We start from the raw sequence: 13,636 nt of genomic DNA on the forward strand, positions 1-13,636 counted from the left end.
GCTGGAGGCTTCATGGTGCGGGATGGGGGACTGCTTGGTGGTTAAATAATTTATCCATGTAATTGTTCCTAACAAAAACCAGCGCAGACACATTTGGATATATGTGCATTCAAATATGTTTTTTTAAATTATTATTATTAATATGTTTTCTTTTTCTCGATTGTGTTCAATATATGTCAATAAAAGCTTGTGTCATGTTAATGTCACACACCGTCAGCCGTCATGCAGCTAATATCTTTTTACTTCAGTGTGTGCGCACAGCTCAGTTCAGCATTTACACACACAAACGTATTTGTGTGTGTAAATGCAGAGATGATGGCGGACGTCATCAAACACACAACATTTCACACTTATGGTGGGTTTGGAGTTCCTACTGGGCACTTGCCTCAAGTGTCCTCGGTCCCACTGTGAAGAGGGTTTGCGGGGAGAGATCTCTGTATGAGGATGTTTCAATGAAAACGAACCCTAGCTAAAAACTCCACAAAGCAAATATGGAAAAGTCAAAAAATGGCAAATTGTACTGGCTGGATGTCTCCCAGAATAAAAAGGTCCCCAAATCACACCTAGGCACCAGGGTGTGTGAGGAAAGTAATGGTGCAACTTCTCCCAGTGCTGCAGGGAATGATCTCTCCTGCCGGAGCACTCAGCTGGATAACCCATCAGATCAGCACAGTTCTGATCCTGGACTCCAGCAGCAACAGCCTCAAAGGGCCAAAAGAAATCTACAAAACTACGCCACTGTAAATTGGACCATTGAAGAGAAGAAAACGATCTTCTACTGCTTCGCTTACTCAAGGCATGAGAAGTGGGGCAGGAGGAAAAAGGCAGTATTTGAGGAGCGGATAAAAGAAGCGGATTTACCAACGGAAAAGAAATGGTGCCGTCAACACGACTCAACCAGACGATTTGAATACATTTGCATATTTACACAGAGGCGTGGCCAGGGAGGAGTTTGGTGCGTGTGCTAAATTCCATGTTCAGTAGAATGTACAAACCGAACATGCATGGATTCATGCCTACGCACACTTTGATACATCTGAATATATTTGTGCTTACACCAGATTCAGGGTTTTGGAGTACGCCAACTTTTAGCAGAAAGTCAATGCAAGCCTTTGTACATGAAGCTCCAGATTATTAGTTATCTGATTACTAATGGTTATCTCATTATTATGGTCATGTAAATATGCTCAACTCGACAGGGGGCCAATGGCACATGGTCCATGGTCCATGATCTGGCTGTGAGAAGGGGGGGGGGGGGGGGGGGGCACAGTCAGATTTCTTGAGCCATTTATTTTTTTTTCCACAGGGGCACCCCAAAAATTGCATACAAGTACATGTATTGTTTTGAGAAAGAAGGGCATTTGCGCATTTCCATAATGTCACAAGAAACCACCAAAAAGTAAATAAAAGTACTTAATTCTTTCACCAAAACATCAAATCTTGGCTTGCATCGTAGATGTACCTTCTGCCAAATTGTAGCTGAAATTTCAGGTCTTCTTTTTAAGAAAATCATCTTCTATACCACTTCATCATGAAGTTGTATGACTGAGGATACAAAATATCCTCATATAAAATCAGCAATAATGATAATAATATTAAAGTAAACATTGCTCTGGTATCGGAATAGTATCGGCAGAAATCCAAATTCAGGTAACGGAATCGGCTCGGAAGTGAAAAAATGTTAATTGTGCATCCCTAGTTATACTACAGAAAAGCTGAATATTGACATACAAGGTCTATTAGAAAAGTATCCACCCTTTTTTTTTTTTTCAAACACCTGATGGATTTTAATCATGTGTGCTTGCATGAGCCAACTTTGAACCTTCGTGCACATGCCTGATTTTTTTCACGCCTGTCGGTTGCGTCATTTGCTTGTAAGCAGCCTTTGTGTGAGGATGGGTGGAGTCTCTCATCGTTTTTTCTTTGCAAGGAAATGGCGGAACAACTGGAGCAAGCGCGACTGCATCAAATTTTTGCCAGAAACTGGGCAACAGCCAGGTGGAAACCATTTGGATTATTCAGACGGCTTTCGGTGACGATCCTAAGAGCATCACACAGATTAAGGAGCGGTACAACCGGTTTAAAGACAGCCGCACAATGGTGGAGAGCGAGCCATGCTCTGGTCGGCCATCAACATGCTGAAATGACCAGATCATTTCCAAAGTGAACGCTGTGGTAATGTGGGACCGTCGTGTGACTATCCGAGAAATTGTGGAAGAGGTGGACATCAGCACCTTTTCGGCACATTCCACTGTGACAGAAGATTTTGCCATGAAAAGAGTTGCAGCGAAATTCATCGGCACGAAGCTGATGGCGCAGCAAAAGTGCCACCGTGTTGAAGCCTCACAGGACATGTTGTGACATGTTCACCTCTTCCACAATTTCTCGGATAGTCACACGACTGAAAAGCCACCGAAAGCCGTCTGAATAATACGAATGGTTTCCACCTGCCTGTCGCCCAGTTTCTGGCAAAATTTGATGCAGTCGCGCTGCTCCGGTCGTTCCGCCATTTCCTTGCAAATAAAAAACGACGAGAGACTCCACCCATCCTCACACAAAGGTTGCTTACAAGAAAATGACGCAACCGACAGGCATGAAAAAAATCATGCATGCGCACAAAGGCTCAAGGTTGGCTCATACAAGCACACGTGATTCAAATCCATCAGGTTTTTGAAAAAAATAAAAAGCTCAGATACTTTTCTAACAGACCTCATATACAGACTCACAATAATTGCGTGGGGGAGATAGCCGTTGGTCTGACTCTGAAGGCCCACAGTACTCAGCTCAGCTGCCACGTAGCGCTCTGGACTAGGCTTGCCCAATGTGGCTCTCCTGATCTTACTCAGCTTGGTTGCAACAAAAAATGGCAGAACGCTCTGCAAGAAAAGAACACCGACATCATTAACACAATCTCCACAACATCTAGTTCTCTCATGCTATGAAAATATGACAAGAACTTTACTCTATATTCTGTGATCCTTATTTGGCCTGTAGATGTTTTAACCATTAATTTGAACCACTGGAATTTATTCATAAACAATGTGGATTTATTATCAGCACCAGAGCATTTTAGTCTGATTCACAGACTTACCTGGATAATAATCCCTTTGCTCTTGTATTCCGCTTGAAGTCCACGTGAAAAGAAGTCCACAAATGCCTACAACAGATAAAATTTGGTCAGTACAGCCAAAACAATAGTTCAAGAAAACCAATACATTATCATCTCTCACACATCCTAAAATGTGGAAGGAAATTATGTGTTTAAACAATTATGAACATTCCAACATCAAATGTCATCATCAACAGTGCATATCATTAAATAGAGTGAGAAATAATCCTCAAAATCAATTTCAGTGTTTCCCTTATAGTTTTATAAGCCTGGCAGACAGCCAGACCAACAAGACAGGCCAGAATTTTTTTGATAGCACCAATGAAAAATAAGGCAGATGGAATAATGAAAAACAACACTAAATACCCATTAATTTGGAAATTATGACTCATTTAGGTGCATCTGCAGCACTCTGAGCCCCCTTGTGTGATGTTGCTCATAAACACAGGTCCACCTCTGTGTCCTTGAAGTGAGCCCTTTTAAACTGTGGGTCTTTTGTGGAATTGAACACACGTCAACTAAGTAAACATGGCGTCACCTAAAAAGCAAAAAGGCAGACAACCAACCAAATAGAGACATTTTTCATCCAGAAAGAAGAGACAGAAGTGCAGGTGAGAGAAGGGTAAGAGGGAAGGGAGGAGAAGGAAGCTTGAGTACAAGCCTTCAAAATAAAGGCAAACACTGTCACTCTGGCCGAAAACCCCAAATACAGCCTGTGCCTATTCCAGATGGCCTATGGTAAGTTTCAATTTGTTGATCTCAGTGTTTAGCGTACTTTTGCTACAGCTAATTTGTATTTATTGGTAGGAAATAACTTTGAAATAACACACTGCTATTAAGTGATATCTATTAATGGATTATGTGCAGCAATGAATCATGCTCAATGTGTTCATAAGTAATGTTCCACTTTTTTTTTTGCAAAGGTCGTAGATTACACCATTTATTTTGTACAAAAAAATTACAATTGTTTGTTTAAATGAGTGAAGGTTTATTGCTCGCTGTTTTTGCATTTCTAAGCACCTCATGCATTTCCCTACACAATGCAACTTTCGACTAGAATTTTTGCAGTTGATGACTGCACCGACAACAACACGAAAAGCAACTAAAGAACCAATAATGCCAACAAGCCGGAGTGGCCTTGCTGGCCACCAGACCAAACCTTTGTAAATGATAGAACCTGGCCAACAAGCTCATTTCAAGTTACATGTAACTTCAACTACATTAGAACTTTATTTCCATCATTGATGACATGTCCAGCAGGTGGCAGATGAGTACAAACTCTTTCTATTGTCTATATGTCTACTCAGTTTGTTATCAAATATCCTTTAGCTTTGGACATTTACAAGATGACTATTTAAATTGAGTTACCGTATTTGTATTTCAGAGGGGATCGTATCATCCATCTGGCTCTTCATTTACTCACTACATTTTACATGGTACAGGGCATTTTCAAATCCTAGAAAAAAATGTTTTGATTTTCTTAATGACTAATTTCAACTTGCATTATTATAAAAAGAATCAAACATTTCCATTAACTTTTATTTCTAAACCATCAAGTGACTCATCAAAAAGCTTCAAAGCAGAAATATGTGCACAAAATGCTCCTTTAGAAATGGATGGATGGAAACAAGCATTCCAACTCATTAAATGTATGTTTTTTTTTTTTCCCTGTTATTTAGATGTACTGCAGTAATAGCAACATCACACTATCAAGTGAAACAGGCTACAAAACATAATAACAACAACAACAATAGTAATAATTTGCATTTAGAGTAAACATCTTAATCTGGCAGACTTTAAAACAAAATCTGTACAAACCATTTTAAATTTAAAAAGTTACAAAACATGTTTAACAAACGTTTCAGATATTTACTGAAATGGCATAAATTCAGCGCAACGCTGACTCTTGTAGTGACGCTCACTCTGTGTGGTCACCTGACCAGCCTGGATCAATGCAGCATTCATCTGTGGAGGTGACAAATATGACTTTGGCAAATTTTGGTGATGTTTACAGTTACACTACACTGTGGTAGAATCTAAAAACAGCAAATATTTTCTGCAAATACTGAAGGATTTAGCAATGGCCAGGTTACATGTTCCATTTCAACTTTAGCTCAAAATGTATTTTTTATGGGCGACTGCAACTCAATCAATCAATCAATCAATTTTATTTATATAGCGCCAAATCACAACAAACAGTTGCCCCAAGGCGCTTTATATTGTAAGGCAAGGCCATACAATAATTACGTAAAAACCCCAACGGTCAAAACGACCCCCTGTGAGCAAGCACTTGGCGACAGTGGGAAGGAAAAACTCCCTTTTAACAGGAAGAAACCTCCAGCAGAACCAGGCTCAGGGACGGGCAGCCTTCTGCTGGGACTGGTTGGGGCTGAGGGAGAGAACCAGGAAAAAGACATGTTGTGGAAGAGAGCAGAGATCAATCACTAATGATTAAATGCAGAGTGGTGCATACAGAGCAAAAAGAGAAAGAAACACTCAGTGCATAGTGCATCATGGGAACCCCCCAGCAGTCTAAGTCTATAGCAGCATAACTAAAGGATGGTTCGGGGTCACCTGATCCAGCCCTAACTATAAGCTTTAGCAAAAAGGAAAGTTTTATGCCTAATCTTAAAAGTAGAGAGGGTGTCTGTCTCCCTGATCCGAATTGGGAGCTGGTTCCACAGGAGAGGAGCCTGAAAGCTGAAGGCTCTGCCTCCCATTCTACTCTTAAAAACCCTAGGAACTACAAGTAAGCCTGCAGTCAGAGCGAAGCGCTCTATTGGGGTGATATGGTACTATGAGGTCCCTAAGATAAGATGGGACCTGATTATTCAAAACCTTATAAGAAGAAGAATTTTAAATTCTATTCTAGAATTAACAGGAAGCCAATGAAGAGAGGCCAATATGGGTGAGATATGCTCTCTCCTTCTAATCCCCGTCAGTACTCTAGCTGCAGCATTTTGAATTAACTGAAGGCTTTTCAGGGAACTTTTAGGACAACCTGATAATAATGAATTACAATAGTCCAGCCTAGAGGAAATAAATGCATGAATTAGTTTTCAGCATCACTCTGAGACAAGACCTTTCTAATTTTAGAGATATTGCGTAAATGCAAAAAAGCAGTCCTACATATTTGTTTAATATGTGCTTTGAATGACATATCCTGATCAAAAATGACTCCAAGATTTCTCACAGTATTACTAGAGGTCAGGGTAATGCCATCCAGAGTAAGGGTCTGGTTAGACACCATGTTTCTAAGATTTGTGGGGCCAAGTACAATAACTTCAGTTTTATCTGAGTTTAAAAGCAGGAAATTAGAGGTCATCCATGTCTTTATGTCTGTAAGACAATCCTGCAGTTTAGCTAATTGGTGTGTGTCCTCTGGCTTCATGGACAGATAAAGCTGGGTATCATCTGCGTAACAATGAAAATTTAAGCAATGCCGTCTAATAATACTGCCTAAGGGAAGCATGTATAAAGTGAATAAAATTGGTCCTAGCACAGAACCTTGTGGAACTCCATAATTAACCTTAGTCTGTGAAGAAGATTCCCCATTTACATGAACAAATTGTATTCTATTAGATAAATATGATTCAAACCACTGCAGCGCAGTGCCTTTAATACCTATGGCATGCTCTAATCTCTGTAATAAAATTGTATGGTCAACAGTATCAAAAGCAGCACTGAGGTCTAACAGAACAAGCACAGAGATGAGTCCACTGTCTGAGGCCATAAGAAGATCATTTGTAACCTTCACTAATGCTGTTTCTGTACTATGATGAATTCTAAAACCTGACTGAAACTCTTCAAATAGACCATTCCTCTGCAGATGATCAGTTAGCTGTTTTACAACTACCCTTTCAACAATTTTTGAGAGAAAAGGAAGGTTGGAGATTGGCCTATAATTAGCTAAGATAGCTGGGTCAAGTGATGGCTTTTTAAGTAATGGTTTAATTACTGCCACCTTAAAAGCCTGTGGTACATAGCCAACTAATAAAGATAGATTGATCATATTTAAGATCGAAGCATTAAATAATGGTAGGGCTTCTTTGAGCAGCCTGGTAGGAATGGGGTCTAATAGACATGTTGATGGTTTGGATGAAGTAACTAATGAAAATAACTCAGACAGAACAATCTGAGAGAAAGAGTCTAACCAAATACCGGCATCACTGAAAGCAGCCAAAGATAACGATACATCTTTGGGATGGTTATGAGTAATTTTTTCTCTAATAGTTAAAATTTTATTAGCAAAGAAAGTCATGAAGTCATTACTAGTTAAAGTTAAAGGAATACTCGGCTCAATAGAGCTCTGACTCTGTCAGCCTGGCTACAGTGCTGAAAAGAAACCTGGGGTTGTTCTTATTTTCTTCAATTAGTGATGAGTAGTAAGATGTCCTAGCTTTACGGAGGGCTTTTTTATAGAGCAACAGACTCTTTTTCCAGGCTAAGTGAAGATCTAAATTAGTGAGACGCCATTTCCTCTCCAACTTACGGGTTATCTGCTTTAAGCTGCGAGTTTGTGAGTTATACCACGGAGTCAGGCACTTCTGATTTAAAGCTCTCTTTTTCAGAGGAGCTACAGCATCCAAAGTTGTCTTCAATGAGGATGGAAAACTATTGACGAGATACGCTATCTCACTTACAGAGTTTAGGTAGCTACTCTGCACTGTGTTGGTATATGGCATTAGAGAACATAAAGAAGGAATCACATCCTTAAACCTAGTTACAGCGCTTTCTGAAAGACTTCTAGTGTAATAAAACTTATTCCCCACTGCTGGGTAGTCCATCAGAGTAAATGTAAATGTTATTAAGAAATGATCAGACAGAAGGGAGTTTTCAGGGAATACTGTTAAGTCTTCAATTTCCATACCATAAGTCAGAACAAGATCTAAGATATGATTAAAGTGGTGGGTGGACTCATTTACATTTTGAGCAAAGCCAATTGAGTCTAATAATAGATTAAATGCAGTGTTGAGGCTGTCATTCTCAGCATCTGTGTGGATGTTAAAATCGCCCACTATAATTATCTTATCTGAGCTAAGCACTAAGTCAGACAAAAGGTCTGAAAATTCACAGAGAAACTCACAGTAACAACCAGGAGGATGATAGATAACAACAAATAAAACTGTTTTTTGGGACTTCCAATTTGGATGGACAAGACTAAGAGTCAAGCTTTCAAATGAATTAAAGCTCTGTCTGGGTTTTTGATTAATTAATAAGCTGGAATGGAAGATTGCTGCTAATCCTCCGCCTCGGCCCATGCTACGAGCATTCTGGCAGTTAGTGTTGTGTGGGCCGCTGAAGAGGAGGTACTGCTGGCCCACCACCACCAGAGGGCGCCCTGCCTGGAGTGCGGGCTCCAGGCACCAGAGGGCGCTACCGCATCATGGGAGTAATCTGGGTGACAGCTGTCACCCATCACCAAACACAGCTGTTTCTACTCAGCACCGAGGTATATCAGGAGGACGGCGTCTCCACCTCAGTGCCGAGATATCGCCTAAGACCAAGGTAACATTCTCTGCAGCATATTCTGTGATTGACAAACTTGTTAAACCTTTCAGGACTGGTGACTACTGAGACCCTCCTTCTTTGGATAAGTACTCACCTTCCTGCTGAACTTTGCCAAGAGGTGGAGGCGGCTTCTCCCCTCTCTGTACTGGGTGCGTTCATCCACTCCTGTGTGTTCTTGCTCTCTCCTGCCAGCAGTACCGGATCCGACGAGCGGAGGCAGTGGCCACCTGGGAATTCGGGACTTGGCGGTTCCAGTATTTCCAGGGTTCGGTGGCAGTGGAGATCTGGGTGGTTCCGGTTCGACTGAGACGGACGTCTCCTATCTTCGAGCCTGCCCACACGACACCAGCGGATTCGACCCTAAACATTGTGTTTGTTATACTACTCGTGCTTGTTTCAGTAGTAAATCTTGTTTTTTACTTCCTCCATTGTCCATTCATTGCGCCCCCTGTTGTGGGTCCGTGTTCCTACACTTTCACAACAGTTAGTGTGACTTGGGGGTGTTGACTCATTTAAACTAACATATTCATCCTGCTGTAACCAGGTTTCTGTAAGGCAGAATAAATCAATATGTTGATCAATTATTATATAATTTACTAACAGGGACTTAGAAGAGAGAGACCTAATGTTTAATAGACCACATTTAACTGTTTTAGTCTGTAGTGCAGTTGAAGGTGCTATATTATTTTTTCTTTTTGATTTTTTATGCTTAAATAGATTTTTGCTGGTTATTGGTGGTCTGGGAGCAGGGAGCAGGCACCGTCTCTCTCGTACACCGTCTCAGCTGTGTAAGATGTCTCTTTCGGTCACACACCTTTTGGGGGGGGAGTCTCTTGGAGTCTGTTTACCTTGGAGGCAGAGTAGATGGTCAGGAGAGGAACTGGGTACATCCCGCTGCCTGACGAGATGTTGAGGATGGCCCCCTTCCCCCTGAAAACAAAAACAGATATTTGATATTAGAAGAGCCCTAGATCCCTGAATTCAATCCTGGGATGTGAGGAGAATACAGTATAAAGGTTTTTTTTTTTAAGTTAAAACCACAGTGTGATCAAGCTTTTGATTGAAGCGCAGGTACTGAACAATATAACTCAATCTTAAAAAAGTTTGTATGTATTTATGCATCTCGTATCAGAGCTTGTATCCAATTTCTAAATAAACCTTCAAGTAGTTGATATTAGAACTGGACAGTTTATTGAATTTTACATAATAATTACAACACCACCACAACGTCACGTTTTGTGACATGTTTCATGTCTGGCCTGGTCTGGGAGTACTTCTGACGTACATCAGGGACGTTCAAAGATCCTACGATGTTCAGTGCTTGCATGGAATGGGTGCTCGGTAGGGTTGTAGACTCCAGCAACTTGGGTGTCAATACTTAAAGGCTTCATATCGCTAGGTCCTTCACTTTTGACATCAAGAGATAACCGAAAAGAACTTGTGAAGTCATGAGGTCGCTGGACAGAAGTGTTTGGTGATGCTGAAATCTTTGTAGAAGAATGAAGGTCCACGTCATTAGGGCCTTGGTACTTCCTGTGTGACTGCACAATTGCGAGATTTGGATGCTAACCAGTGGCATAAAGTGACGACTGGATGCAACTGGTACTAGGTCTATTCAGTGGATCGTTTGGTACCACTGAAAATACTTTTTGTCAGTTAGTTCGGGAGACTCACATGAGGCGTACTGCTTGCATCATGATTGAACAGCAGTTATGACATTTTGGCCATACAACAAGCTTCTCTGGGAGTGATCCAGCATGCAGGTGCCTCAGTGATGAGGACAACAACGGGAAACAACCAAGAGAACTCCCCTATTTTCCCTGGCTGTGACAGATAGATGGTTATTTTCTGTAGGTGGGAATGCACCGGTTGTCTGTCTGGCTGATGGCAATCACCCAGACAGATGTAGTGCTCCCAGATCTGATGCCAAATAGTGCTGGGTTGACAAGATCGATTCCGCAATTTTAAATCGATCTCATTTTAATTCCTACAGATCGATGCATACATCCAAAGATCTTTTTTTTTTAAATACATATATATTTTAAAGTCATATAAATATGCACTTCTTGTCAGCTTTATAACAGTGTCCCTGAAAAAATACGCTGCAGTTGGGTCGCTGCGTTGTTTCCGAGGGTGTGTAATGGGAAAAAATAAATGATAATTTCTTGACACTGATTGTGGATGCGCTGGTTCTGATTTAGAAGCAGTGCATCTACAATTTATTCATCAATCTCTGTCAAAGCCATTTAAAGATGTCAATCACGACTACCGGGAGTCCACTGTTGCGGGCAAGAAAAGTGAATGGTCTGCTGTTTACATTTCACACAGTAGGTTTTTTCCCATTCCTCATCGTTTTTCGTTTTGTAGGGAAGACCGGGGATGTTTTTCCCCTTGAAAAGTTTTAAATTTATAACTCTCTGAAACACTATTGCCTGTATTTCGAGGGCCAAATTTTGTGAAGTAATATTAATATATTGCATGACTAGACAATCAGGTAACAGCTCAAAAAATGGTTTTAATAACACTAACCCAAATCAAGACTGGATCGGATCAAATCGAAACAATCAATTCTGAATCTTAAGAATCAAATTTGAATCGATACCCAGCCCTGTCTCCAAGTACTTTTGGAACCTTCCATGCTGTTTTCCAGTCTCATTCAACTTTGTGTATGTAAACCATTGGTCAGGTCAGGAAGCACTCACCACACACCAGAATAATCCAAGCAGACTAAAGTGTTGATGAAATGAAACTTGCCAGTTAAGAAATATAGAAACAAATCTTATTTTTAAATAACTATATGGAAGTAAAGTACACATTCTAACTGACAACATTCTATTTGATAAAATGGAATTTTTTTGCAGTAGCCAAGATGTATGTAAACTTATGTCTGCAACTGCAATAAAGTTTATAGGTGCACATATTGTTGCACTTCCTTGCAGAGTAACACTGGGCCCCAGATTTTCTCATCTTAATAATCATTCACAGTGTTTGATTGCTCAGTAAATAGGACTAAGTCTGGAATGCTCAATCAAGAACTGAACTGTTTCAGCTATAAGCAAGAAAACACCTGCAGCTAAACTCACCTCTCCACCATTCCAGGCAAAACAAGACGAGTCATCTGAAAGAGAGAAAGCACGTGTTGGTGAAAGTGTGACAGAAATGAAAATGAGAGCACAGGGAGCAGTTTGAAGAAGTACTGAACTTCATACTTCACATGTTAAGATGGAGTGAGGACATGGCTGCTCTGAGAACAGCCCAACACATGCACCCTGCAATTCTACTTACTGCATATGAGCGGGAATTGACCTAGACAGTACTGTATCATCAACATCAGGGTTTTTTTTTGGCCCAATCAACACTTCCAGTAGTTCTGTCAATTTTCAATTAGCAGTGCTTTATTTATAGTGAGGAAAATAAGTATTTGAACACCCTGCGATTTTGCAAGTTCTTCCACTTAGAAATCATGGAGGGGTCTGAAATTTTCATCTTAGGTGCATGTCCACTGTGAGAGACATAATCTAAAAATCCAGAAAACACAATGTATTATTTTTTTAACAATTTATTTGTATGTTACTGCTGCAAATAAGTATTTCAACACCTGTGAAAATCAATGTTAATATTTGGTACAGTAGCCTTTGTTTCCAATTACAGAGGTCAAACGTTTCCTGTAGTTTCTCACCAGTTTGCACACACTGCAGCAGGGAATTTGGCCCATTCCTCCACAAAGATCTTCTCTAGATCAGCCAGGTTACTGGGCTGTCGCTGAGAAACACGGAGTTTGAGCTCCCTCTAAAGATTTTCTATTGGGTTTAGGTCTGGAGACTGGCTAGGGCACTCCAGAACCTTGCTTCTTACGGAGCCACTCCTTGGTTATCCTGGCTGTGTGCTTCAGGTCATTGTCATGTTGGAAGACCCATCCACGACCCATCTTCAATGCTCTAACTGAGGAAAGGAGGTTGTTCCCTAAAATCTCGCAGTACATGGCCCCGGTCATCCTCTCCTTAATACAGTGCAGTCGTCCTGTCCCATGTGCAGAAAAACACCCCCAAAGCATGATGCTTCCACCCCCATGCTTCACATTAGGGACGGTGTTTTTTGGATGGTACTCAGCATTCTTCTTCCCCTAAACACGGCGAGGGGAATTAAGCCCAAAAAGTTCTATTTTGGTCTCATCTGACCACATAACTTTCTCCCATGACTCCTCTGGATCATCCAAATGGTCATGGGCAAACTTAAGATGGGCCTGGACATGTGCTGATTTAAGCAGGGGAACCTTCCATGCCATGCATGATTTTAACCCATGACGTCTTAGTGTATTACCACAGTAACCTTGGAAACAGTGGTGCCAGCTCTCTTCAGGTCATTGACCAGCTCCTCCCATGCAGTTCTGGGCTGATTCCTCACCTTTCTTAGGATCACTGATACGCAACGAGGTGGGATCTTGCATGGAGCCCCAGTCCAAAGGGAGATTGACAGTCATGTTTAGCTTCTTCCATTTTCTAATAATTGCTCCAACAGTTGATGTTTTTTCACCAAGTTGCTTGGCAATTGCTCCGTAGCCCTTTCCAGCCTTGTGGAGGTCTACAATTTTGTCTCTGGTGGCTTTGGACAGCTCTTTGGTCTTAGCCATGTTAGTAGTTGGAGTCTTACTAATTGTGTGGGGTGGACAGGTGTCTTTATGCAGCTAATGACCTGAAATAGGTGCTTCTAATTTGGAATAAGTGGAGTGGAGGCAGACCTTTTAGAGGCAGACTAACAGGTCTTTGAGGGCCAGAATTTTTGCTGATTGGCAGGTGTTGAAATACTTATTTGCAGCAGTAACATGCAAATAAATTATAAAAAAAAAAAAATCATACATTGTGATTTCCGGATTTGGGTTTTTTTTTTGGATTATGTCTCTCACAGTGGACATGCACCTAAGATGGAAGTTTCAGACCCCTCCATGATTTCTAAGTGGGAGAACTTGCAAAATCACAGAGTGTTCAAATACATACTTTCCTCACTGTATGTTTAGTC

The 13,636-nt window shown here is 41.0% G+C and overlaps 1 protein-coding gene across 1 annotated transcript in view; it reads right to left on the reverse strand.

The window, feature by feature from the left end:
- hsd17b12b (hydroxysteroid (17-beta) dehydrogenase 12b) overlaps window positions 1–13,636 on the reverse strand; it is a 132,667-nt gene that overhangs the window by 61,306 nt on the left and 57,725 nt on the right. The window contains exons 7-10 of the mRNA XM_034184696.1: window positions 11,704–11,738; window positions 9,469–9,550; window positions 3,092–3,157; window positions 2,727–2,876 (exon numbers count right to left, since the gene is read on the reverse strand). Of these exons, the coding sequence (XP_034040587.1) occupies window positions 2,727–2,876; window positions 3,092–3,157; window positions 9,469–9,550; window positions 11,704–11,738 (333 nt within the window). The remainder of the gene's footprint in view (window positions 1–2,726; window positions 2,877–3,091; window positions 3,158–9,468; window positions 9,551–11,703; window positions 11,739–13,636) is intronic.

Source organism: Thalassophryne amazonica, chromosome 2, assembly GCF_902500255.1.
Source record: "Thalassophryne amazonica chromosome 2, fThaAma1.1, whole genome shotgun sequence".
Taxonomy (NCBI): domain Eukaryota; kingdom Metazoa; phylum Chordata; class Actinopteri; order Batrachoidiformes; family Batrachoididae; genus Thalassophryne; species Thalassophryne amazonica.